Source organism: Phasianus colchicus, chromosome 11 (assembly GCF_987193195.1).
Source record: "Phasianus colchicus chromosome 11, bPhaCol1.hap1.1, whole genome shotgun sequence".
NCBI classification, from domain to species: domain Eukaryota; kingdom Metazoa; phylum Chordata; class Aves; order Galliformes; family Phasianidae; genus Phasianus; species Phasianus colchicus.
In genome coordinates this window covers 9917017-9944293 of record NC_143446.1, presented here as the reverse complement: position 1 = coordinate 9944293, position 27277 = coordinate 9917017, and the positions used below count along the sequence as shown (strand labels likewise).

At 57.9% G+C, this 27277-nt stretch overlaps 1 protein-coding gene across 1 annotated transcript; it reads right to left on the bottom strand.

Annotated features, from left to right (window-relative positions):
• Positions 1 to 610: 610 nt before the first annotated feature.
• CELSR3 (cadherin EGF LAG seven-pass G-type receptor 3) lies at positions 611 to 26382 on the bottom strand. The gene is made up of 36 exons (XM_090148210.1): positions 23313 to 26382; positions 19124 to 19756; positions 18123 to 18345; positions 17883 to 17998; positions 17584 to 17672; positions 17213 to 17370; positions 16883 to 17046; positions 16601 to 16726; positions 16229 to 16398; positions 15916 to 16101; positions 15693 to 15803; positions 15282 to 15450; positions 14890 to 15031; positions 14596 to 14716; positions 14100 to 14283; positions 13909 to 14010; positions 13312 to 13326; positions 11757 to 11851; positions 11334 to 11543; positions 10697 to 10880; positions 10287 to 10436; positions 10038 to 10218; positions 9570 to 9737; positions 9128 to 9254; positions 8769 to 8975; positions 8503 to 8677; positions 8085 to 8197; positions 7701 to 7780; positions 6972 to 7098; positions 6400 to 6513; positions 6116 to 6252; positions 5923 to 6029; positions 5433 to 5606; positions 5097 to 5297; positions 3856 to 4933; positions 611 to 3576 (listed from the first exon to the last, which is right to left on the bottom strand). Exons 1-36 carry the CDS (start codon positions 26380 to 26382, stop codon positions 3549 to 3551), a joined length of 9435 nt encoding a protein of 3144 aa, XP_090004336.1. The 3' UTR covers positions 611 to 3548.
• Positions 26383 to 27277: the final 895 nt, after the last annotated feature.

The following is a 27277-nucleotide window of genomic DNA, read 5'->3' as shown; positions in this document are numbered from 1 at the left end:
GAGCAAGGACTGAGCCAGGGGCATAGAGGAATGGGGTAGGGATGGGTTCATATACACAGTCGGGCAGAGATGTCTCTACAGCCCAGGAGCCCTGCCCTGCTTATGCCAAGGTGCCTCCATTTCTAGGTTGCTCGCCCAATTGCAGCCAGATACGTGAATTGCTCATGGGATGCCCCGAGAAGCTTAAGCCCCTGCATCTCCCCCAGCCCACTTACCTGCTGCACCCACACCAGTTGGGTGCCGCCAGTTAGGCGCACACTCTGCTCCCTCCTATTAATACCTGCCCGTGATCTTTGAGACACCGCTCCCTCCTATCTGCCCTCCCTCCCACCCTGCCAAGATTCCTGGGAAGGCAGCACCCTATCACTGGGACTCCTGGGGCACCCCTGTAGCCCCACCACGTCCCAGAGCAAGAACTATGGCCTGGCATAGCAATGCCTGCAGCCACTGACCAGGGCCCCCAGGGTACTTTCCTTGCACTGCAGCCCCTGCTTACCTGCTGGAAATGGGTGTGCTGTGCCCTGTGGACTGCCCCACTTTTCCCCAGCATGCATAGACCTGGCCATTATCTTGTTCCAAAGTTCCCCGTCGGGCACCATCGAACTCTTTCACACCTTCCTGTGCTCCAATACTATCTGCTATTGCCGTTATTTCTGGACTGCTTCCAAACTGTGCCTGGCCCAGATGCACAGTAGAAATGCAGCCAGCCATGGATTGGGCTAACTGGCCCTGACCCCATGCAGAGTGAAGCAAGCGGGCAGGGCACAGCAGGAGCTGGGGAGTCCCAGTAGCTCTTCATGGTGGGACAGGACCACAATCTCCAGGGTCAAAGCAGCCTGTTCCCATCCCATTCCACAGCCAGGGAATCAGCCCATGGCAATCACACATTCAGCATGACCCATCACCATGGCCACTGCATGCAGACTGCTCATCCAGCTTTCAGCAGCAACAGCACCAAATACACACCCCTTAATCTCTGAAGCATCCTAACAGTAGCTCTCAGTGCCTGCTCACTTGTTGTCTCCCCACTGATTATCTGCTCACCTGGCACTAAATAGGAGGCTGTCACAGGTCTCATCTAGTAGCAACTGATAGCACCAGATACCATTTACTGCCTGCTTATTACTCCAGCTGCTGGCCCCTATCTGACACTGGCACGCCCAGCCCACGGCCACTGGGCCACCTGACCATCGCCCTGCCACCCAAGTGTTCCCAGCAGCCCTTCCTTGCCAGCCAGGTCCTCAGGTCCATTAGCACGGCAGGACCTAGGGGCTGCCAGCATGCACCACCCATGGAATGGGAACAATGGCAGCGCCTGGGGCTCAGACTCAGCCCCAGCCTCCATCCAGATAAAGAGAACGCAGGGGAGGGAGAGTGCTGGTTGACAGCAACCCTTGCTCTGAGTGCTGTGGGTCAATACTGCCCTTTGCTCACGTGCTCTTTTCCCTCCATCAGTAAGTAAGGGAGGGAAGGAGGAAACGTGATCATGTTCGATGCCTGCTCTACTTCCCTGTGGCCTCACCCAGGCTGCTGGACACAAATGCTGGCCACTGCCATTCCCTTACAGCCCAGAGCCAAGGGCACTGCAGCAGCTGACTCCATTCCGTGAAGCCCCTCACCGAGGACTGGAGACCTCCTCCAGCCCAAGGGATGGTGGTAAGCTCCACCACGTCATGGGTGCAAGGAGAGAAAACAGAGCCCAGTGCCATTTTATAGACTTTTATTTCCAAATCTGGCGCTTCCATGATACACTTTTACACAGCCAGGGAGGGAGCATGGGCGTCTCCCTGCCCACAGGATTGGGATATGGAGACAGAACAAAAAGACCCAAAACAACAACCAAAACCCCCAAAGGAACAAACCCAAACCCAAGGAGGGTGCTCCCAGAGCCCAGGCAACAGCACCACATTGGGACTGAGCCACAGCCCTGCAGGCTGCCCTGCTCCCTGCCTGGCCCCATACCACAAGCACAGCCGCCCCGATGCCATCAGCTCCACCGTGTCTTATTTATTTTTTGGCACTTGTCTCTTGCTCTCCATTTGGCACTAGTGGGCTGCGGTCCCCTTGCCCAAGCTGGAGAGAAACGTGTAAACGAGCGGTCCCGTGGGGTGTGTAAACATGTCAGCAGGGAGACGGGCCTGTGGAGCTGCTCAGCTCCGTGCCGGGAGCAGGCCCAAGGCCTTCCCCAGCCCGAGACCTTGGCCTGCCCAGGCAGAGCCCTGGAGGACAGCAGCACAAATCCTCCCGTGTAAACATCCCAGGCCGCGAGGCATGGCAGTGGGGTGGCAGTAAGGCAGTGAGCACCACGGCCCTGGTGGCACCCAGGGACAGCTGAGCAAGGGCATGGCCTCTCTGGGTGGGCCAAGGGGAGTGTGTTGTGTCAGCCCCCCAAGCCAGGGGCCCTGCTCCAAGTGTAGGCACAAAGGAGAGCCAGCTGGTGAGGGGATGGTGGGGGCCCTGGCTTAGCAGAGAAACATGCAGAGCAGCCTGAATCTCCAAAGGGCAAAGTGCCATTTGTCTCTGTCTCCTGAAATCCAGGCTGCCTGGAGCAGGGGTTCTCTGCTGGCAGGGCCTGCATGCACAGAGTCTGCAAGGAACCAGCTAGAAACAACTTCTGCAGGCGATGCCAGACCAAAAGACCAGACAGTTCCTGCAGATGTTCATTGGCTGCTGGGCACCAAAACAGCCTAACCTACCTTTGAGCTGCACAAGCAGTGCCAGGGCCACCCAGCTCTGTGCCTGAAGCCCTCGTTCTTGCCCCAGATCATAGACAGGGGCAGCCCCACACCAGAGAGGGCTGAGGGAAGCTGGGCTGCAGGGCCAGCACAGCTGCAGGGCACTGAGGGATGCAGGACAGCAGGAGAACCCTGCTGAGACACCTGGGGAACTGTAGGGCAAGGAGCAGAGGGCCTGGATGGGCACTCGCTGCCTGCCTCAGGGGGGGGACTGAGTGAAGCTGGCAAAGCCATGAGGTCTGCTTAGCACTGTCCCTACAGTCCTCTAGTCCCTAGCACCTGAGGGAAGCCAGAGAAGGGCCGTTGGCAGACAGATGCCCCAGGTCCTGGGAACAGACCACCCGCAAAAATAACCATAGAAATTTCTCTTCTCTCTGATTACAAAGATACAAAAAGGTAGAAAACCCTCCTCCACCCCTATGTCCTGGGCTCCATTTCTGTCCCCCTGCCCCTGCTCCACACACACACACACGCGCGCGCGCACGCACACACATCCCACATAGAAATGGGTTGCAAAGGAAGAGTTCAGCCCCAGGGGTCTCAACACAACTCTCCCCTGAGCAGGCTCCTGCTATACCTCTCACACCAGGCAGGCAAAGGGAGCAGAGCAGCAGAGAGCCTGGAGGCTCTGGAGGTGGGTGGTTGGGTGCCGGCCCCTCAGCCCGGAAGGCAGGGAAGGCAGAGTTGGTCTTTGGGCCTCTGACCACCATCAGTTCTGCCCCTGCCCCTGGGGATGCCAAACCTTGGCTGGTAGTGTCTGGCTAGGCGAACGGCCCTGCCTCTTCTATCTCTCTTCTGGATGTCTTCAGCCCCTCAGGAATGGCCTTCGTTTCTCATTATTCTTCTCGGAGAAAAGAAAAGCACCATTAAGACACAGCACCTCCCCTGGGCTCCAGCTGCATTCCCTACTACCTCCTGGCTACACCATATGGGAACAGAGACCCATGCTACTGTGTCCAAATCCCTGAGTTCAGGGAAGAGGAAAGAGGGAATGGAACAGGGATGGATAGCAGCAGTGACAGTGGGATACGTGGCCCTCCCCTCTAAGCTGAACCCCTGAGAGAAGAAGCCAGGCAGACAGACAGTGCCCAAGACATGGCCAATGAAGGGCTGCACTTACTCTGAGTCTGGCGACAGCTCCGAAATGCTGTGAGAGGTGCTGGAGTGAGGCGTTGAGGGGCACATTCCAGGGGGTGTCAAGGTCTGCATGGCAGAAGGGTTGGCAGTGGTCTGAGGGCCTGAAGGCGTGCTGGAGGATTGCACCGAGGACAGGACAGAGGTGTTAAAAGAAGCAAGGATGGAAGATAGGATATCTAACTGTTCAGTGGAAGGATGTCTGCTGGGGATTGCCTCCAGGTTCTCTCTAGAAGGCTGCCTCCTAGAGAGCGGTTCCAGGCTTTCCCTAGAGAGCTGTCTCCTAGTGAGACTCCCCAGATTCTCCTGCGAGGGCTGCCTGCTAGGCACTGTACCCAGAGGCTCTCTGGAATTTGATTTTCTGGAGAGAAAGTCCAGCTGCTCTCTTGAAGTTTGTCTAGATGATGCTAGCTGGTCCCTTGAAGGTTGTCTTCTAGAAAGCAAATCCAATTGTTCTCGAGAAGTATCTCGACTTGGTAATCTGTCTATGCGGTCTCTGGACCCTTGCCTACTTGGCAATGTATGTAGCCACTCTCTTGAGACCTCTCTTACCAGCCCACAGTCTAGCTGCTCTCTTGACCCAAATCTGCAGGGTAAAGTTTCAAGGTGGTCTCTGGAGCCCTGCCTCCGGGGCAGCGTGTTCCCATGATCTCTTTGACTGGCCCTAGGAGCAAGTAGATCCAAGTTTTCCCTCGACCCATGTCTGCTGGGGAGATTTTCTAGGTGTTCGGTAGACCCGTGCCTGCTGGGGATAGTGTCCAGCTCCTCCCTGGACCCATGCCGGCTGGGCACCGTTTCCAAACACTCTCCTGAGTTGTTCCTGCTCAGCTGCTCCCGGGACATCTGTCTCCTCATCAGCATGTCGAGCTGTTCCCGAGATGAGTACCGGCTGGCTGGCTGCGACAGGCTGCCAGCCCCGGAGTAGATCCTGCCATAGGAGGCAGCAGGGACAGCCCTGTGACCCAGTGTGGAGGTCTTGTACCAGGACAGCTCGTTGGTCATCCTGCCGACAGACGGCAAGCCCTGCAGAGCTGGAGGGTACTGGAGGCGGTTCTTCAAAATCCCTACATCAGACAGAAAGAGAAGTCACGTCTTTGCAGAGCAGTGAAAAAAAGCACAAGAGCTGTGGGAGATAAACCTCCCCAGGGACATGACAAAATAGATGCAATGCTGAGCCTTTGGGGCCACATCCACCAGGGACAGGCCAGGCTGCCATCAAGCTGTTACCTTTTCTCTGCCGTTGTGTCTGGGTGAGGGAGTTCTCATCCCCACTGGTCAAGGCCAGGTCTGGCTGATTGTTGTTGGCTGCGTCCTTGTTGATGTCAAACCCCAGTTTCCGCTCAGAGCCCCACTTCTGTAGGGAGCAGGGGTGAACCTCACACTCGCCCAAAGCCGGCCAGTACGACATGAGGTCGTTGCCATCCACATCTGGTGAAGGACACACCACCGGAGAAGAAGGAGAGAATTCTTCTGTGAGGGGTAATGAAGCCATGGCAAGGCACAGCCTTTCCCCCATGCCACCCCAAGGTGCAGCAGACCCCTGCCAAAGCCAACGGAACTTGCCTTTGGGAGCAGTGTTCGTGGGGTTGGTGAGGAGGCGCTCACTGTGTGCTGCACGCTTGAATTGGCGCGGGAAGCGGCCCCGCAGGCGTACATTCTCCTCACTTTCTGATGACGGGATGGAGAGGCTGCGTTCCTCATCCAGAGACAAGTCGCTGTCTGAGTCCGAGTCCTGGTCTGTACGGACACGGTGTGTGTTGAGGTGACATTCAGAAAGAGAGTGGGTGAGGCTTATCATCAGTGCAAACAGGAAGGACAATTCTTGCCTCCTTCGTTTTTAGCTCCCTGGAGACTAGTTATGCCCTTTCCCATCTGTCCAGGAGGAGGCTGTGTGAAGTGACAAAGCTGCTGACTCTTATTAGCAGCCTAGTTGGGAGTCACAGCCAAACATCAGTGGGAGGACATAGCCATGCAGTCACAGCCTACACAGGGAATGATTTAAGACAGAGCTAATTTGGGATACCTCGGGTTAGACCCTAACCCAGGTGCTTACCTCCCCCAGCATCACGGTGGAACATAGCCACGTCAATGTCTGTGGGGCCAGCGTGACCCAGCAGGCTGTGATCCAGAGCTGAGCCCTGACGTGCTGTCATGTTGTCTCTGAAAGACACAGGATCCAAGCAGTGACACCAGCATGAGCCCTCGACTCTGCCTGGGTGCTCCTGGCATCCTGCGCCACTGCCTACCTGAGATATCCCCGCTGGCTGGAGTGGGTGCGGGCAGAGCGCACGCTGCTCACTGATGAGATGGTGGAAGCCCCCAGGGTGATACGGATGAGCCCGCTCTCCTCAAACAGCGCTGTGTTATTGTAGGTATTGGGGCCCTGGTGAAGCAGGGAGAGAGGCATGGACTCTTAATGAGGTGCAGCACAGAAAAGGACCTTCCTCTCCTCCCATGCCTCAGTAAAGAAGGGACATCCCCTCATCTCCCAACAAGCAGCTAGTCCCCAGCTCTCCAGGTGCCCACTTACCTGCGTGCTCCGAGCAGCTTCCTCACTCTGTCCCTTCTTGCCAAGGCAGGCCAGCTTCCAGGCTTCTTGCACCTCCTCGTTCAGCACACAGAAGAGGACCAGCACAGCCAGACCCTGCAGGGAGAGGAGCCATGAGCACGACGGCTGCAGGGAGAGCCCCTCACAGCAGGTTGGCACTCTGCAGCAGAGACAGAAGGGGTTGGCAGTTGAGGGCTATAAACACAAGCCCCCAGGCCAGTGGTCACAGGAGAGGAAGGAAGGGCCAAGGTATCTGTGAGGCAGGCAGTGCTTGAGAAGTGACTGTCAGGGTCCCCTGCAGAATCATCAGCCCCTCGTGGGTATCCTTAGCAAAGAGCCTTGGGGAAGCCAGGTGCCAACCTCCTCCCCAGCAGCAGCACACAGGGCCTGGAGCAGCCAGCAGGGTCAGTACCTGGGTGCTCCACATCCCTTGCACCCCTGCTGAAGGTGCTCACAGTCTCTGCAAAGCCCCCCCGCAATTCTCAGGCTAGTTATGGGGACACAGAAATTACTTTTGCCCCATGAGCCTGCCTGGGTGGAGCCTGGGCAATTACCTGGAGGCTGCAGAGGACAGTGTAGAGGTAGTGGAAAGCCAGGACACTGTTGTTGACAGCCAAGAGGCCAAAGAGCCAGGTAGCGCTAATAACTAGAAGCAGAACAAAGGAGCTCCGTAACGTCATGCTGGAGGGAGAGAGAGACAGACAGGCACACACACACACACAGAGGTTAGCGCATGTTGTTAATCTACAGTTTAGTGCTTGCAGACAGAGATCCAGAGGGGAAGGTCTCCTCCTGCCCAGCCCTCCATCCTGCCCCACTGCAGTGCTGCAGGCTCATCTCAGCACAGCAGTGCTGCTCACTCCTGACTGCAGGCCCTTCCCTTCTGGAGCACACACGGCAAACACAGGGCCCAAATGACACGGATCGTTTGGCGCAACAGAGAGCAGCTGAGCCAAGCTCTGGGAGGAGGGTGAGTGGGGAAATGGTTTCAGAAGGAGCATTTAGGACAAGAAGCAGCAGGTGCTGAGAGCCAACGTGAGTAGATGTGAGGGATGGCTGTCAGGGCAGGTGGGAAAGAGGGACAGGCTGGCAGGGCAGCATGGAGATAGGGAATTTTAGGAACAGTTAACACAGCCACCAGGTGGGAGAGGAGAGCGGCTGCAAGGCTGACAGATGCACTGAGAGGCACTCCACGATGGTGGAAGAGGGAGGAATGATCACTGAAAATGCTGAAAACTAAGAGCCACAGGAGCTCTGCTGGGAATTTGGCCACTAATACTCACAGAACCGATTTCTTCTTGGTCTCCTTTTGGCCTGGGGAACAGGACATCTTGGCCACAAGCAGGAACATCACCCCATTCATCTGAAAGCGTTGGCACTGATTAGAAGCCGTGCCAAAGGCTGGCTCTGACCTGATATCCCCAGGGCAGCGCATGAGCAGATTCCAGGTCCGCCAGGCCCATGTGAAGCTCCCCTCCTTGCCCCTTCACACCCATGCTCTGGCCTCCCCCAGGGTTTGGCTGGGGCCAGGAAGGACAGAAAGGGGCTCTAACAGCAGGAGTACAGAGAAAGGGGCAGGCAGTGGGCAGCCAGGGAAGGGGCAAGTGTCTGTGGTGCAGAGAAGGGAGGCAGGAGAGGGCTGTGGGTGAAACAGGACAGGGTTTTACCACAATGACGACAGTAATGGGGCCTGCAAAACTCCAGACCAGCTTATCATGAACGGAAATCCAGCAGAAGTCAGGGTTCCCGTAGCCCTCAGGATCCAGGCCAACAGCCAGCCCTGGGGAAAGAAGGGAGAGGACAGCTCCAGACCTAGCAGGTGCTCCATGCCTATTGAGGGAGCCATACAGACACACACTGAGGGATCAGTTGTCTCCAGAAGTCATGACAACAGCCTGTGATATATGTTTTCAGCTGGGCAACACAGCTCCCCTCCCCTCACCACCTGCACACCCTCTTCTAGGACCACACAAACAGCCCAAATGGCTGGCTGTGATCTCACACCCCACCAGGGTGACACCAGGGGCTCAGGAGGCCGCTGAGAACTGGTGTTTTTGGCATGGCCATGGGCCAAGCAGCTCCTACCGGTGATGATGGCAGGCACTCCCCAGCCGATGGCATAGTAGAAACGCATGGCCCCAAAGTTGACATTGCGGGCTTCGGTTTGCATGCGATAGATGTGGAGGCCCTGGACGAAGAGCCAGGCGAAGGTGGAAAGGAAGAAACAGTGGAGGAGGATGGCAATCACAGTGCAAAGAAACTGGGGAAACAAAAGCCATTCAGAGATAGTCCCACCACTAACTGCACCAGCCACACCTCCCCCCCAGCCCCATAGTGTGCAGCCCACAGACCTGATTTTCAGTGTGGTTGATGCCCAAGAGGAAGAGCAGCTCAGAGAAGAAGAGAGTGACTGAAATGTTGGAATGAATGCCACGTGTGTTGGACTTCAGTCCTTTGAGGCAGGTCAGGAAAGAGAAAGTCAGCAGCAGGGCCACAAGGGAGAGAGACACCAAGGAGTAGGTGACAATTGCCAACGTCTCCAGGTCACCTTCTAGTTGCTGCAGCAGCAGAGAAACAAAGGCAAAAGGCAGTGTTACAGGGAGATACAGGAAGCTCTCAAACTCTCTTGTGCCCCACACAACTTGTTGCTGCATATCCTGGCAGCTAACAAACCCCCACTACTGCCCACAGCCCTGCAGGCTGAGGTTACCTCTCGGTGTGAGCTGTCCATCAGAACCCCAAAGGTGCCAAACTGGGAACACTGGCAGTGGACGTGCGTGGTGTTTCGGTACACAAGATCACAGTCCCTGGCTGTCCAGAAGCCCAATGGGTTTGTCCTGTGGCCACCAAAAAGCAGACAGTATTCAGGGGAGAAGACATTGTGGTGTATGTGGAGGGAATTGCAAACAGCCCATTGGTGAGCCTTTTCTACCAGCACTCTCACAGCTGAAATACCAGAACCAGAGCCCTGCTGAGACTCCACTGTGCCCTCTCAGCAGGAATTAATCCCCTGCAAGAGGGTGGAAACCCCTACATCTCAATGCTCTCTATTCTGAGCCGAGGAGACTCTGGGAACTAGGAGCTGCCTGTGGAAAGCAGCTCAGAGCAAGCAGCTTGTGGCAGAGAACTGGGCCCAGCCATGTTCAACTCACGGGCTGGAGTGGTTCCACTGGACACAGAGAGGTTTGCTCCTGTTGGCCGTCTCCAGCAGGCGAAATTCCAGCACGAGAGGGGTGTCCAGGGGCCCCCGCAGGAAGGTGTGATTGCTGAACACAGACACACTCACAATGGGGGAATTCATCACAGGATTCTTGGGGAGCCTGCAAGAAGCAACAAAGCTCCACCATCACCATGCCTGAGGGCTGCAGCCTTCCCTGGGGCATCCCAAGGCCCTGTGCTGACATCTCAGAAGGAACAGTTCTACCCAACCCACACTAAGGGGTCAGGAAACATGGAGCATAGTAATTCTGTGGCAGGGAATAGGCAGAGCATTGTAGGACCACCAGGCTGGGAACTAAACTGTGGTTACTGCACTGTTGTATTAGGCATAGACTCTGTGGCTGCAAGTCCAACTAGCCTCTTTCCACCACTGCTCAAGGAGGGTGAAGAGGAGGACGTACCTGACACTGCGACGATCCACCTGGTAGCGTGCAGGTAGCAGCCCCCCCAGCGTGCGGTACATGATGAGGATGACGACAGTGAGAGCAGGCTCAGGCTCTGGCAGTGTCTGCCTTGGAGAAGAGCTCTCCACAGTGTAGTTTCCTTCACCCCCAGCCACCGTGGGTACCGCTGTGGGGACAGCTAAGGCAAAGAAGGGGACGGTAAGAACAGGCAAGGCCAGCAGTCTGCATTCCCCAAACGATGCTCACCTTCAGCTTTTGGGGGGCTCAGCAGTGACAGCGGCAGCACAACATGGGTGTGGGGGTCCCAGGCAGGCTGGCCACGGAAGAGGCTGCTGTGGTAGCGAGGGTAACGCCGGCGGATGTGTGAGTGGTTCTCCATGCGGTCGATGCTCAGCACTGAAGAAGAATGAGGGAGTGAGAGGGCAGCCATCTGGAGAGCACACACTCCAGGTGGGTGATGCGGGCAAAGGGACTGCAGGAGCCACAGGGAAAGGTCTCCTATGTTTGGGCATGCTGTGAGATTCAAGCATCCACAGCACTCCTTCCCAGTCCAGACCCTTGCCCAGCTGTAGGGGTTCAGCCCTCCAAAACAGGGCGATGGAGGCGTGCTCTGCACAACCTCAGCCAGGCCCCACCACCAGCTGGCTCCTACTCACTGATGTTGGGGGTGACGACACCAACAGGGTTGAGGTAGGTGAGTTTCATGTTGCTGGCCAGTGTGCCCGAGTAGTCCCGCAGCTGCTCCATCAGGCTGGCGCTGCCGTGCTCGCTGTGCGGCAGCATGGCCCAGTGCTCCCGGTTCTCAGGCGCCAGCACAGAGCTGCCCGCACGCAACAGGTTCTGCATGGGAGAGACAGCAGAGCACGCGGTGAGCCCTTGGGACACAGCCTGACCACTCACGAGCTGCTAGCACTGTGCCCTCTACCAAGTTTGCTGCACAAGCATGCTAGTTTCCCTTATGATGGACACCCACCTCAGTGCTCATCAGCAAGCGTCCTGCAGAGACGTCTTCTCTGCACCCCTCTATGAGGGATTAAGACCCCTCTTTTGCTTTCCCTCCCCTGCACTGAGCAAACCTGGTGCTCTCTGTCTTTCCTCATCCCTTTCGTGCTCCACCTTGGCCACGCAGGTGGCCTCCAGCCGTCTCACCTCTGTGGGTCAATGCCTGTGCAGTACTGAGGAGCCCAGAGCTCCTGAAGCAGTCTTGTGATATCCTCAGTCCCTAAACAGACCCAGGTGGCCGACAGAGCAGAGCAGCATCAGAAGGCACTCTAATTTAAAGGAAGCTCTCACCTCATTGAAGTGGGCATCTTGCGTGGCTGTCAGGCCAAAGCCGTGCTGCTGGCTCTCAAAGGCCATCAGGCGGGACAGCAGGCGGTAGGTGATGTGCACATCATTGCCAAAATAGTGGTCCATGTGGTCTGTCACGGCCCGGAGGCGGTGGGCCAACTTCTTGGCTTCAATCGTGTTGAGCTCAGTCTCATTCCTCTCCAAGCCCTCCAGCTGCCAGTGGGAAGAAAGGAGAGGATTAATTCATCAGCAGGTTCCTTCCTGAGGGGCATCACAGTTCCAAGGGATCGGGGTGTGGGGTGCTCTAAGTCCCACTGCAAGGCCCTCCCCTATGCTAAGAGCCATGGAGAGCTGAGCTCATGGCTGTGAGCTCTTGTTCCTACAGCTCCTGCCTCATCAGGGCTGCAGAAGCAAGGGGGGGATTACCAGCATGGAGAGTTCCTTGAAGGCAGGTGAAGTACAGTTGAAGAGATCTGGCTCCAGCCAGCCCTTCTCCTCATCACAGTGTCTGATAGCTGAACCTGAAACCAGGAGGAAGAGCAAATCAGAGGGTGCAGGACATGTAGCTCCCCAGCTGCAACCCCCAGCAGAACTCTGCACCAGTTAACCCCAAAGAGCAGCAGCGATAAGCAACAGGAAGAGCCTGGTGCACCCCAGAGCCATCCTCCTGCTGTTCAGCACTGCAACTGTTTCACCCTTGGTCTGCACCTCCTCTGTGAACTGCTGCCATGAGCTGGGTTCTAAGCATGGTTCACACAGCCTGCATAGCACCAGATACCATTACACAGCAATGCAAGGGGGAGTGATCTGGTAAGGCTCTGGCTGGAGAAACTCCCGGTTCCTGGTGAGCTGTGCCTGTGTCCTTATGGCACATATGATCCATATGATCCCAGCCTACAGAAGCCCAGGCAACTCCAAGCTTTCCCTGGCTGGCAGACTGCAACATCTGCTGAGGCCCTTCCATGTGTGGGAAAGCTGCTCCACGAGTGCAACAGTAGGTGAACTTGCCCTGGAGATGGTGGTGCACTCCTAGAAGGTACAGCAGCCAGCACAGGGTATCAATCCCTGGCTGGGGCCCCAGCACTGTTGGACAGCAGCAGAGATACCAGAAGTGACAAGGGATCAGCTGTTAAGTACCACTCACATTAGGAGCATCACCACACATGCTATTAGACACACGAAGTGGGGTGATCCCAGTACCCAAGACCCTCCTGAGGAAAGCGCTAGGGCAGGGGAGCTCACCCAGGCTCCTGGTGGGAAGAAGACAGCAACATGCTCATGGAGGGAGTCTGCAGCAGATCCCAAGGCCCAGTGCCCATCACTATCCTCAGTTCCCAGCTGTTCATCCCAAATACCCTCTCCCCAGCTGCATAAGCACAGAGACCAATGCCACTGCAAGTGGGAGCAAAGAGAACAAAGCAACACCTGTGTTGCTGGCCTTCCCTCCAACACAGAACAGGTCCATGCCGGTGTCTGTAGCCTGGCTCAGCTGTAGACCTGGGCAGGATCCGACCCTGGGGTGCCTGCACTTTGTCTGCCAGCCAGACAGCAGGACCTTGTGCTGAGCTTTGTGCATCAGTTCTGCCCTTGCTCTCTCACACCAAGCACCTCCTTCTTCCCAGCCCACCACAGCTCCTTCCCCTCCCAGCCTAAGTAAGCAGGGGCCCGCCAGGACAGCCAGCACATGTCCCAGCCAGCGAGCACAGTAGCCTTCCGTGCCACCCAGAGCCCATGCTGCAGGACAGTGGGTAGCAGGGACTGCATGCAGCTACAGCCAGCTCAGTGCTGTTAGTGTGCTGGGAGCAGGGAAGCGGTGCATAGGAGCGGTGAGGCCAGGCAAAGCATTGAGGAGATACTCGGCAGCTCCAGAAGCAGCAGGAAAAGTGCAGGGGTGTGCAGGGTGCCAGGCAGGGAGCAGGGAAGGAAAACCATGTGGCGCAGCCCTTACAGCAGGGAAGGAAGGAGGTGGGAACAACCTTACCTGCACCCCTCAAACCTGAGCACGGATGGCGAGAGAACCAGGGAGAGAAGCGACAACAGTTAGGAGCCGAACCTGCCTCTTCCCGGGGCGAACGGCTGGAGAAGGACAGGGTTTGTATTGTGCCCTGGGGCTCGCGCTGCCCTGCAGTCCCACCACACCCTGCTCACAACTCTGCCATCACCCAGGACAGCCTTCTCCAAGTGGGGCTGTGACTTCCACCCAAGGAACTCACCAAGAGGCACGCCATGCCCTGCTCCCCGCACAGCGCTCAGAAGGGGCCCAGCTGTGCAGCACCAGGTGCTACGTGTGCCTAGCTGTAGTGTCAGGCCTGACCCCAGCCTGGCTGAAACCGAGAGGTGACAGAGAGAAGCTGGGGATGGAGGCTAGGTGACAGCACCAACCCTACAGGGGCTCCCAGCCCCACACCAGCCCCTTCTGCTCGCCCTCGGCTTGGTCCATTTTCTTCTCCATTTTCTACCTCCCAGCCCTCCAGACCAGCTAAATAGGACTGAGACAGCATGGGGTGACCTTGCTGGGGCTGCGACAGCTCCTGTACAACAGTGAGATTCTCTCAACCCCATGGCACCTCTCACTCACCCAAGGAGCCTTTGGGACATAGCACCACAGCCGAGAAGCCAAACTTGGTCTGAGGCCACCACACGCCTGCTTTCAGGCTTTTGGGACATCCATCGTAGAGCACTGCAAAGACAAGCACCTCAAGGACCAGTCACAGTGGGCAGCTCACACCAAGCCCCGTGGTGCCGGTGCCGTGCCACCTCCCTACTCACCCTTGCAGCCACTGGGTGTCACCTCGGCAAAGGGGCTGTCACAGCTGTTGCACTGGCGGCCAATGACTCCAGGCCTGCAGTGGCACCTGCCGGTCTCCTTGTCACAGGAGCGTGAGGAGGAACCCACTGGGTAGCAGTCACAAGGCAGGCAGGTGTCGCTGCCTTTGGGGCGGTAGTGGAAGTCCTGCAGGGAGATGGGGATGGCCATCAGACAGCCCGTGGGCACAGCAGGTGCCTGGGAGCCATGAGTGGGAGCTGAAAAGGGTCTTGCTCTCCTCTCTGGGTGCTCATCAGGAACTCATCACAGAGATCCTCATTTGCAAGCATTCTACTGTCCCTACTGTCACCTTGCTGGGCCAGAAGGGCCGCAGATAGGAGGTGAGCAAGGAACAGGCACAGAAAGCAGCACCTCAGCAGCTGCCAGCCCTGAGGAGTGGACAAGAATCATCAAGGACAAAGAGGGCTCCAGGGATGCAGGTGAGCCATGGCCCCTCACCTTGCAGTGGCACTGCCCGTTGGTTTTATTGCAGTCAGGGTCAAAGCCCTTGCTCACATCGCAGTTGCACGGCCCACAGGAGGGGTTCCCCCACCAGCCCTTCGGACACTGCTGGTCCATCCTAGGAGAGAAACACTTCCAGTGTTACACCAACCCAATTTCCTGGGCCTTCTGCCACCAGCCCAGCAGCTTCAAGGAGCAGGGTAGCAGCAAGGTGTCACACAGCTGGGATGGGAGAACAGCACAGAGCCAGGCACTGGAGGCCATGGCCCTGTCATGTGCCACACATCTCACCTGTGCTCGCAGTACTGCCCGAAAAAGTTCCCTCCGCACTCACACACGTAGCCCAGGGGTGAGCCTGGCTTGCGGCGACACACCGACTTGTTCTTGCAGGGGTTAAGGTGACATGCATCCACACATTCCCCTCCATAGTACCCTGAGGTGTGGACAGAGAGCAGAACGTGAAGAAAGCACCTTTCCTCAGGAAGGGTCAGAGTACTCCGAAGTGGATCTCGGGAGGTTCAGGAGGGATTCTGCCCTCTACCAAAGCTAATACACGTCTGGCAGAGATTTCTAGGCACACAACTAGCCCAAGGGAAGGGCAGGCTGTGGGAGTCACAGGGCAGAGAAATCTTCTCACTCTAAGTGAGAAGAGCAATGGGGTGGCAGAGTGCTGCATGCCCTACCTGGCTGGCAGACACAGGAGTAGCTCTGCCACTCATCCTTGCAGATGCTATTGGCTGGGCAGGGGCTGGAGTCACAAGGGCTGGGCACGCTGCAGCCAGCCTCCACCCGCAGGGCATGGCTGGGCTTGGGCAGCACAGTCCCGGTGATGCTGTCACCCAGTCGCACTCCCTGAAACATAGGGAAAAAGTTGAAGGGAAGAGCCAGGAAAAACACATAACACTTCAATCTGCCCAGCCCCTACAAGCCCTAGGGCTGGCACTCTTCCCATTGTCCCTGCCACACTGACTAAAGGCTGCCCCCGCAGCAACTCCAATTCCCAAATGCTCAGAGGGAGCACATTCCCAGCAGGACGGACACCTCTCTCCACAACAGATCCCATGGACAAGGAAGGCTCAAAGCAGTGGACTCACCTGTATGCAGCCCCTCAGCCCATTCTGCACCTCGCCAGAGCCCAGGACTCCCCCCACGTGCAGGTGTTTCACCTTCAGACCATGCAGTTCATTTCCAACAACGACTGTGTCCTGCAGAATGTACAGAAGAGTAACATGGTGCAACTGCCATCACACCTGAGGGTGTAGGCAAAGCTTCCCCCAAAGTTCCTATCCCAGAGCCAGGGTCTCAAGCAGCACTCACCTGGTAGAGCCCAAAATCCAGCATGATGGTGATGACGTAGCGTGAGTCCCGACCGCTGCGGACATCCCGCAGCTCCAGCTGGAGATCGTGCCATCGCCCGTCGTTCAGCTGCAGCTGGTCCAGCACAAGGCTGGTGCTGCGCCCTGAGCCCCGGCTCACCATGAAGGAGAGCAGGCCTCCAGACAGCTGCAGAGAGAGAGAACAGCAATGGCAGCAGTGAGCAAGGTCCTGACCCACTTCGGCTGCCTTCAACCAACCCTCCCTGAGTGCTCTGAGCACAGGGAGGGAAACCCAGTCCTCTGCGTGGCCCTACCTGGCACAGCAGGGTGGTGTACTGGCCTGCATGGGCCTGCAGAAGCACCCCGTCCATCTGGCGGGTCCGAAATGCCAGCCCCAAATACCATGGCACTGAGATCTTCATGTCTGCCTTGAAGTCCCAGCTCAGGACACTGTTGCCCTGGAAATAGTGGGCATGGTGCATGGCTGGAAAGGAAAGCGGAGATGAGGAGAAGGGATGGGGACCACCTGTTTCTGCCCTGGGGCGTTTCCTCATGCAACTCCATTTTCCAGGCACTGGTGATTCTAGAGCAGCAGATGCAGTGATGACAGAGCCAGCTCATCTCACCTGTACCCCACCCTGCTGTGCTGCATGCATTCCCCTGTGCACACCCAGCAGCTCACTCACCATGGCGGCAGTCCTTGCCCCCGAAGCCCACAGGACAAAGGCAGGAATAGGTCCCCCAGCTGACTGAGCAGGTGCCACCGTTCTTACAGGGGCTGGAGTCACAGAAGCTGTGCTTGGCGTGACAGCCTGAAGGTACCCAAATCACCCACATCAGCTTCAACCCACCTGTCACCTCCCTTCAGTCCACAGGGCAGGCACTGCTGGCACCCAGCCCTTCCCTGCTGCTGGTGCAGGGAGATTTGGGGCTGCTCCCAGGGCAGGGGTGGGCAGAGGCACAGGTACCTGCGATGGTTCCGTTGTTGGCAATGTAGGAGGCCAGGTCGATGCGTTTGTTGTCAATATACAGGTCTCTCATGCATCCTACAAAGTCCCGGTGAGAGACAGGGAAGTTTTCTGGCAGGTTAGGGACTCCTCCGAGGAGCAAGGGACCTGTGAGGTCCAAGGACCTGTGAGGAGAGAAGCTCTGTGACCTCTAGCTGGCCAGGCTGGGAAGCTGACATCTAGAGGTGACACCTGGAGTCAAGCCATCCCAGGTGTGAAGGGCAGGCTCCACTGAGGACGCAGGCGCCATGCTCTTCTCCCCACCGCAGAGCACCCCAGTGAGGAACTCACTTCTTGGAGCTAGTCTGCACTCCTTCTGCAGCACATGAGTAGTTCCCAATCTCACTGCCAAATTGCAGGGCCACAGAGGCGTCGCATTCATCCACTGTCAGGATGGCCACCTTGTCCTTGGAGGGGCCCTGAACCACTCCCAGTGCGCTGACCTTGGGCTGAAAGCAAAGACACAGTGTCAGCAGCACGTGTCCCTCCAGATCCAAACACCCCACAGCTCACCTTACAGCAAGAGAAAGGCAGGGAGCCTGGCGCCACTGCACTGGGCACAGGAGAGCCCAGGGACACCTCACCGAGCACAGTAAGCCGTTTGAGGTGGGTACAGATGGCCTCATGGGGACAAAGACCTGGTGCACAGTGGGGCACAATACCTTGTTGTAGTAGCGGAGCTGCAGCGTGTGCCACTGCCCATCGCTCACACCCCCAGGCAGGTACGGGCTCACCACTGTGCTGGACTCCCCTACAGGGACAGAGATAAATGCTGCAGGAAGCTGGACGTGCAGTGGTGATGTGATCAACAGGACAATCAACACCCATCCAAGAGGGTCCTCAACTCCAAATCAACCCGTGGCCAGGCAGGAGGTGAACTCAAGATGACCAACAGCAGCAGGAACCCCCCTCTTTGCAGTTCCCAAGGCCCAAATCCCACAGTAGGTAGGCCCACGCCTACCTGTGGAGTACTTCAGCTGGACCTGCCCCTGGATGATCTCCACCGCCAAGAAGTCGTGCCGCTCATTCAGGCGCCCATTGTACAGCAGGAGGCCACCAGGCTCCACCGTGCTGAACCTGGGCAGGGAATCAATGGGAACACTGGGTGCGTGCAGGGAGCGTGAAGCAGCACCCAGCGTGGGGATGGGGAGAGAGGACAGGAGGTCCAGAGGACCACCAGCAGAGGAGGGAGAGAACTCACGAGAGGGAGAGGGTGAGGTGGAAGCGCTGGCGTAGGCCCCGGAACATGACAAAGGAGCGGGGTGGGAAGGAGCGCGTGGACAGCTCGCAGAAGGGGGTCTCGAAGCCGCCCGCTGGGCACTGGCAGCGGAAGCCCCCATCGGCGCCATTGGTGCAGGTGCCCCCGTTGCGGCACACACCGGGCTGGCAGCGCCCCGAGCGGCTGTCCACCTCGCAGTTCTCACCTGTGGGAGACAGAATGGGAGTCTGGGACGTGTGTCCTCAGCTGCTCCTCATCCATGGCACCAGGAGCTCCCTAACCCTGCAGGTGGGTGCAGGCACTTGGCCCAAATAGAGGAACCCAGCCGGGTGAGGACACTGACCATCCTGAACCTTGCTTCCTCAGTGCCCACAGCTGACCTCAAAGCCAGCCCACCAGGTTTACCTGGCCTCTCTTCAGCTGGCTCTGCTCACCCAAAGGCCCTGGTGAGGCTGATCTCACAGCAGCACAGTAACCAATTGCTTAGCCCTATGCCCCAGGCCCGGTTCCATTGCTTGCTCACACACAAGGAGGAGGATGCGGAGACAGCATGAAGTGACAGTGAAACGAGCTCATTAACCCTTCTGCTAATGGCTGTTCACGCTTCAAATGCCAGGGGTTAATTACCACTGACTCCGCTTATCTCACCAGGAGCCGAGCAGCTCTGAGGCAACCATCTGCTGCCACACTCCCCTGCCTCCCTTGTAGCCACAGGCCACCTTCTCTCACCCCTTGCTGACAGTGGCTGGGCACAGGTCTCCATGGCCTGGTGGGGCCTAGTGTGGCTGTGAAGCACTGTCGGGAGAGTCCCAGGGGCCAGGATGGATCCTGCCTAGTGGGACAGTTGGGCTTCCCTGTCCACGCTCAGTGGGGGGGCTGAGGCTTCCCATCGTGTTATTGCGGCACCAGCTTAAAACAGTGCTTTGGATGGTCCTGGAGTCCATGGGAGGGGAACAGCTGGGGAGCCCCTGGCTGGCACTCACCACTGAAGTGCTGGCGGCACACACAGGTGTAGCCGCCCTCCTTGCGCGTGCAGGTCCCTCCGTGCCGGCAGGGGTTGGAATAGCACAGGTTGATCTCCGTCTCACAGTAGTCACCAGTGAAGCCCTGCGGGCAGCGGCACCTCAGGCCAGTGATGGGGTGGATGGGGCGGAACAGAGTGGACGGGGAGGCGATGAAGGGCGCAGAGCTGTCGAACTTGAGGACGGAGATACACTTCATGTAGTTCTGGCAGGGCTCCCGCAGGCAGACGTTATCATCAAAGGGCAGCACCTCCAGCATGGACGCTCCCGTCAGCGCCATGCGCTTCATGTACAGCTGCTCCTGCAGCTCCTCCGAGCTGAAGTAGTGCCCACCCCGCGGCGCCAGGGCCGAGAAGCTGACGTTGAGCACTGTGCCACCCACGTCCGTGTCGTTCTGGATGTTGAAGATGAAGACATCCTCCTTGGGCGTCGCAAGCACGGTGGCCACCCCTTCCAGGAAGGTGGCCAGCAGCGGGGAGAGGAATCGCTCCTGCCACATGTTCTCCAGGCGCACTGTGATGCTGTTGGCCAGCATGTCCTCTGTGATGATGATCACCCGCAGGACGCACTGGGCTGTCACACTGTGGATGCCGTCTGCGGGACAGAACAGAGATGTGCTTCAGGTCTCCCTCCTGGTTCAGTGTATGAAGACAGTGTGCTGCATTCTTGGCTAAAAAACCTTGAAGCTGTAGCCCATGGAGTTATCTGGGTGTTACCTGCCCCAGGCTCCCCTCTAAGATAACTGCCAGGTTCTCTCCTCAGTCTGGATCTGGGCAGCCAACTGAGCTCTCACAACAAGGATACTGCTGAGCAGCATGCAGAAGGCAGCCCCAGCAGGAGGTTGGACAAACACTGGAGCCGGTGCCAGCACCCAGGGTGCTTCACTTCCCTACCGCCCCCCTCTGCGCTGCCCTTGCCCACACTATCTTCCTGCCATCTCTTTCCTCTCTCCTCCAGGGCCTTCAAGGCTTTTGTGCTGGTCTCCCTGCTTCCTCTTTCTTACCATCTGCTCCACATCCCTTCTTCTCCAGGCCCATCTCCGGTTTGTTTAATTCTCTTTCATCTATATTTTCCTTGGAAACCATCTCCCTGTCCCTCAGGGCCGCACGACACGTGAACCACCTCCAAGGCAGTAAAATGCGTTCTCATTTGTGGCCCCAGAAACATCTAGTGAGGCCCACCAGGAACGCCACTAACCTGGCAAAAGGCAGCAACCCATCTCCCAGGTCATTCACACCATCCCCACACCATCAGCCCCACACACCAGCAGCGCAGGGTGATCACTCATGACTCCATGTCCCACTCCACATTCACCAAGCCCCAAACCCAGTGTTTCTTTGGAAACTCTGCTCTCCATCATCATCACCACCCCAAGACACAATTTGAACTAGCATTTCTCAGCAGGAACACCTTCTATAAGGTTCAGTCCCCACCCCGCAGCCAAGGCCACCTCCTTGTCAGCTCCACGCAAGAGAAAGCAGATGGTTGGAAGAATGACCCTCTGTAAATGAAAGGGGAATAAAAAGAAGAAGAAGAAAAAAAAAGAAAGCTACCAAAAGAAAACCCAAAGCTGGCTGGAGGCACTGACCCCCATGGGAGGTATTTTAATCATGGATGCTCAGCCTTCCTGATTAAATCCTGTGGCTGGAGAGATGGTGCCTGGTGAATATTCATGCAGCAGTAAGAGGTACCCCAAAACATGCCTGCAGGACAAGGAGAAAGGCCTGAGGCTCTGACCCCAGTGCTGAGCAGTGCCAGCACAGCTGCAATTCCCAGAGTGACATCTACCAGCTTCAAAAGCAGCACAGCCAGGGCCAGACCCCATCCCTCCTGTCTTCCTCACTGCTCCCAAGCCTCCTGTGCAGCACCCACCCCAGGGACTTTGGTGTCCTGTCACCAGCAGGGAACACTCAGGCTTTCAACCACTCCTCCACCCTACAGGCTAGGAGGCCATTGGAGGCCACTGTGTGAGCCCCATGGCCATGTCTGGTTGCCATCAGCATGGCATGGCCAAGCCTCACTAAAGTTCTAAAGGGCTTTTGCAGTACTCTCTCTCAGAAGTAAATCATAATTCCCGAGACAGCACTCTGAATGTCGTTCTCCCAGCATCAATAAAGACAGAGACGGAAGTACAATAACCAAAAAGACTCCAGACCCACTCCCTAACCAGGAATGGAAACCCAAGTTTCTCATCACAAGTCATGGTCAGCTCCCCCAGCTATAAGGGACCTAAGAGGGGAGGAGGTTCCTGAGACAGGACTCCTGAGGAAAGAAGCAATACAAGCTGCAAAAGGGAAAGGCAGCCCTGGGACTCGTGCCTGACTTGAGAAGAGAAGAACGCCGAGCTGCTCAGCCTCAGGAATGACAGCGGCTCGGGGCCAGCAGCCATTTCTAGCACCCGCGGTGCCCACGTGGCTGCGAGGAGCTGTCCGTGGTGCTGAGCCCGGTGGGTCCCCCAGAAAGGCGCAGGTTTGCGGTGGCCGCCCTGTCCCTGTGAGCTCCCAAGCTCAGCGGCCCCAGCTACGAGCTCTTGTTGCCTTCCCTCAAGAGGAACGAGCTGGGCTGGGGCAGACAATGCAGCCCTGGAGCTGCACGGCTACGGCACCGGGGGCAGACAGGGCCGTCGCTGGAAGCCTGAACAATGAAGAAGGGAGAAACAAGCCAGCCCTCCGCAGCTCTGTCAGAGCCAACAAAGGCCTGCTTCCCACTGCCTCGCTGCCCCCCCTCGCCCCCCCACCCCACTGCACGGCTCTTCCCCCTCCATCCTCCCCTCCGCCAGCGCACCTCTCCTATTCTCCCATCCTGCTAGAAGATGACGACACACTAATTGCAGGGGCCCTCTCGCTGCCAGGCAGCTCAGCGCAGGACTTTGCAATGTGATTTTCGCCTGCCTTTGTGAGGGGTTAAGTGTGCAAGGAGGCAGGGCTTGTAGAAACACACTGGGAAAGAAGCTGAAAAGGTCAAAACCAGCCCCCACCTCCAGTAACCAGCATGTGTGTGTGGGGCCAGCCAGCCCTGCAGCTACAATTAGTCCCCAAAGAGACTAATTCCACTAATGGCTGGAGCTGGCCATGCCCTGAACAGGTCTGCTAGAGCCATCACTCTGTCTTTTGAAATAATTTTTCCTCCTGCTGAATAAGCTGGATAGAAAGGGGGTGGGAAGGGTGTCAGCTGGTAGTCAGGGGAGAATTGCAATTTAAAGCACAGTTCTCAGGCGTGCTTTGTGATTCACTGTTCGGGCCCTCCAAAGAGAGCTCCTGTCCTCCCTTCCCCAGAGCTGCTCCTTGTTTCAGCACTGGATGGATGGATGCCTCCATTTCAGACGATGCATCCACAAGCAAAGAAAGGCTTGCAGTGCCAGCAAAGCTCAGGCAGCTCCACACATAGACACTGCCTCACACTCAGACAAGCCATGGGTTGATCTGCGCCCCATCCCCTCCTAGCTGGAGGTGACCGTTATGCTTCCCCTAACCACTCCAGGGAGCCACCACCAGCATCTGCATTTGGGTACTCCAGCAACACAATGCGAGTTTTAAACACCTCTCTCCGAAGTCCATTACAATCATTATATGCAATGCAAAGTTGACTTCAGAACAGAGACCCCAAAATTTAGAAGCCACAGCCATCGACAGATGCCATGGCCAGAACTCCGACCTGAATTGTTTGCTTAATGGTACCCTCCAGCAGTCCAGCCCATCCCTTTCCAGTGCAGCTAGGAAATGCATCCACTCCTGGCGAGGAGAACTTGCTTGGGGCTCGGAGTAGAGTGGCCAGCTTGGCCACCCCAGGAACACACTGTTTGCTTGGCCAGCACCCCAGGGCATACATCACTGCTTCGCTGGTGACAGCATCTCCAAAGGTGTCTCGCTGGCAGCTAGATGAGATCCTCACGGCTGAGTAACGATGCTTTGTTCTTTCACACCACCAGTGGTCTCAACCCCTTTGCAAAATGCTTTCCTATAGCATGCAACCCTTTCCATGATTCCCAGACACTTCAGCATTTCCCGATTTGAAGTAACTCCCCATCCAAACCTTGTCACCAGTCCCAGCCCCCATAGATTCACAATGGGCTGCCACGCAAAGGGGGATCATGCAAAGCCCCCCAGGGGATAACACCCCAAATCATGCATTTAAAGGTTTTCACACCTACCTGTGACAGTCACCAGCATGGAAGCCACGAGTGGACGGTTGTTGTCCAGCTTACGGCTCAGCCTCAGCTCCCCGCTCGACTGATTTACAATCAACAAGTGCAGTTCATTTCCCCGTTCAAAGGTGTAGAAGAGGCGGTCAGACACATCTGGATCATATGCTGGGACCTTCCCTATGACTCCGGAGGGAAAGGTATTGGATTTATTGGACACATAGTTATTGAATAGGATCTGGAAGTTCTTGAGAACAGGGCTGTTGTCGTTCTGGTCCATGAGTTTGATGTGTACCGTGGCTCTGCTGACCAAAGGGGCAGAGGTGGCCTGCACTACAATCACATACTCCGGTTTTGTCTCATAATCCAGGTCTATCAAGGCCGTGAGCTCTCCAGAGAAGATGTCCATCTGGAATATCTCGGGGATGTTGCCTTCCACAATTTGATACATTATCTGGGCGTTGGGTCCCTCATCTGGGTCAATGGCTGTGATTTGAGCCACAACAGAGCCTACAATGCTGTTCTCTTTTACCAAGACCTCAAATTCCTCAGCTGGAAAGACAGGAGCGTTGTCGTTCACATCCTGAATGGTCACTTGGATATGGACAGGAGTTCGCTGAGCAGGGATGCCCCTGTCCACAGCATATGCAGTCAACTCATAGACTGGGACATTCTCCCGGTCCAGCCTGCGGACAGTGCGAATGATCCCTGAGGTGGGTTCTATGGTGAAGTCTCCATCCCCATCCTCCCCGTTCTGGAAGGTGTACTGTACTCTCCCATTGGTGTGGGCATCCCGGTCGGTGGCAGAGATCTGGAGCACGCTGGTGAAAGGAGGTGCATCCTCAGAAATCACACCCTGGTAATGAGTGCTGACAAACTGGGGCGCATTATCATTAACATCATTCACCATGATTTCAACGTAGGTAGTGTCTGCTTTCTGGGGGATCCCGTTGTCTTTGGCTGTGATAGCCAACGTGTAGGTGACCTGGTCCTCATAATCCAGTTCTGCCTGGAGAGTGATGGCCCCAGAGTCTGGATCGATGCGAAACTGAGGGACGTTGTCTTCTAGGTAGTACGTGATGCGAGCATTTTCCCCCACATCATCATCTGTGGCACTGATCACCACCACAGTGCTGCCCACGGGCCGGTCCTCATTGATGCTCACGGAGTAGTGTGCACTCTGGAATACTGGCCTGTGCGTGTTGGCATCAGTGATGTTGATGTGCACATGACAGTTGTCACGCAGCGTGCGGTCGGAGGCCGTCACAGTGAGCACATAGCGCCGCTCCTGCTTGTAGTCCAGCGGCAGGGACAGAGTGATGATCCCCACTCCACCCTGTGTGCTGATAGCAAAGCGGTTCCGTGTGTTGCCTCCTGTGATCTGGTAAGTGATGGCACTGTTCACATCCCGATCGATTGCCGTGACACTGAGGACGCTGGTCCCCACAGACGCGTCCTCATTCAGGCGAATAAAGTACTCCTTCTGGGTGAACTCGGGGCGATTGTCGTTGACATCCATGACTGTGATGGTGACGCTGGCAGAGGCAGATAATGATGGAGAGCCATGATCACGAGCCTCCACCCCAAAAAAATAGTGCTCTACCAACTCCCGGTCCAAAGGCCCGCTGACCGTGATCCATCCCGTGGCACTGTTCACCACAAAGGGTGTGTCGGCCGAGACCCCGGTCAGCTTGTACTCCAGACGTGCGTTCTCACCATAGTCTGCATCCACAGCCTGGATGTGGATGACGGAATGGCCGAGAGGCGCGTTCTCCAGGACGGAGATTTGGAAAGGGGTGCTGACAAAGATGGGGGCATGGTCGTTGATGTCCACCACCTGGATGCTGGCCATGCCGGTGTTGTTGGAGAGCGGAGGGCGCCCCGCGTCCTGTGCCCGGATCCTCAGGGCATACTCGCGCTCCACCTCAAAATCCAGCGGGGCAACCACCTGGATCTCCCCAGTGACACTGTCGATAGAGAACTGGCCCCGGCTGTTCCCACTGATGATGTTGTAGTGGACGAGCGCGTTGTTGTCCTTGTCCAAATCGGTGGCGGTGACGCGCAGGATTTCGGTGTGCGGCCGTATGTCCTCCCTCACCTGGACGATGTAGCGCTTCTCGCTGAACTGCGGCGTGTTATCGTTCTCATCGAGCACCGTGATGTACACCTTGACGGTGGCAGAGCGAGGCCCCGGTTCCCTGCCCTGATCGTTGGCTTCCACCACTAAGGAGTACCTCTCCATCTTCTCCCTGTCCACCGGCCCGCTGGTGGTGATGAGCCCGGAGCGCGGGTCGATCTCAAAGACGGCATGGGCCGCCCTCTCGTTGACAAAGCGGTAGCGGATGTTGGCGTTGGGCGGCGAGTCGACGTCGGTGGCGCGCAGCTGCAAGATGGGGTAGCCCTCCTCCACGTTCTCCCGGATGGTCTCCCGGTACTCGCTCTGCTCGAACACCGGGTCGTGGTCGTTGCGGTCGGCCACGGCGATGGCCACCATGGTGGTGGCGGACAGCCGGGGCACCCCGTGGTCGGCGGCCGTCACTCGGAAGTAGTGCAGCTCCATGCTCTCGCGGTCGAGGGCTTGGGTGGTGGTGATGAGCCCGGCGTGAGGGTCGATGCTGAAGAGCTCCAGCGAGCGGCTGTTCATCAGCGCGTCCATGGAGTACACCAGCCGCCCCGCCTCGCCCCCGTCGGGGTCCTGCGCCGCCACCGCCACCACGGCCGTGCCCGCGGGCTGGTTCTCGGCCACCTCCGCCTGGTAGTTGTACTGCGGGAACAGCGGGTGCCGGTTGGGGGCCGCCCGACGCCCCCTCCGCGGTCTCGGCTGGGCGGCGCGGGGCGGGCAGCGCGGCGGGGAGCGGCGGCGCGGAGCCGCGGGCGGCCCCGGGGGAAGGGCGGCCGCCCCCCAGCGCGGCGCGGCGGCGGGACGGCAGCCCCCGAGACACGGCGGCCCCCGGCCCGGCGGAGCGGCGGCCCCCAGCCCGGGGGGGAACAAAGGGAGCAGCAGCAGCGGCAGCAGCGGCAAAAGCGGCGGCCCCCGCCGGGCTCGGCGGCGGCTCGGCGGCCGCTCCTCCGCCGCCATGCTGCTCCGCGGCCGCCGCCCGGCCCGGCCCGGCCGCACGGCGCTGCGCTCGGCACCGCCCCCCGCCCCGCGCCGCGCCGCCGCCGCCGCCGCCGGGAGTGGCGGCTCCTCCCGCAGCCCAACATGGCCGCCCCGCCCCGCCGCCATCTTGGGGAGGGAGGAGCGGCGGTGCGGGGCTGCCCGCCGCCGGCCGGGCACGGGGCGCTGCTGCGGGCCGGCGGAGCGGGGCGGGCGCGCGGTCCTGTCTTCGCAGGGCGGCTCCGCGTGGGGTTCCTTAGGGCCCGGCTGCCGAAGATCGCGGCCTCGCACGTGTAGCGGCCCGCGTCATCGCCGGAACTCGGCATCCCGGGCTGCCGCACCGCAGCGTCTGCCGTGTGGAGCCCCAGCAGCAGAGCCCGTGCTCTTAAAAAGCGCTGACGGCTTTCCAGTTGACTTGTGCTAATTACCCAGCTGGCCATCGGGGAGGATGAGGAGCGCTACGAGGATGCTCGCAGGGCTGGAGCACCTCTCACGTGGAGACAGGCTGAGGGAGCTTGGCTTGTTCAGCTGGGAGAAGGGAAGGATACGGGGAGACCTCAGTGCAGCCTTCCAGCGCTTGAAGGGAGCGTAGAAGCAGGAGTGGGACCGACTTGTGACAGGGCCGCATAGCACTCAGAGGGGAAACGGCTTTAAACTACAAGAGGGGAGATGTAGGTTGGACGTTAGGAAGAAATTCTGTACTCAAGGCAGTGAGGCACTGGCACGGCTGCCCGCAGCTGCGATCCCCCATCCCTGGAGGTGCTCAAAGCCATGGATAGGGCCCTGGGCAGCCTGAGCTGGTGGGGGCAGCCAGCCCAGGGCAGGGGTCGGAATGAGATGATCTTTAAGGTCCCCTCCAACCACACTGCAGGGCTCA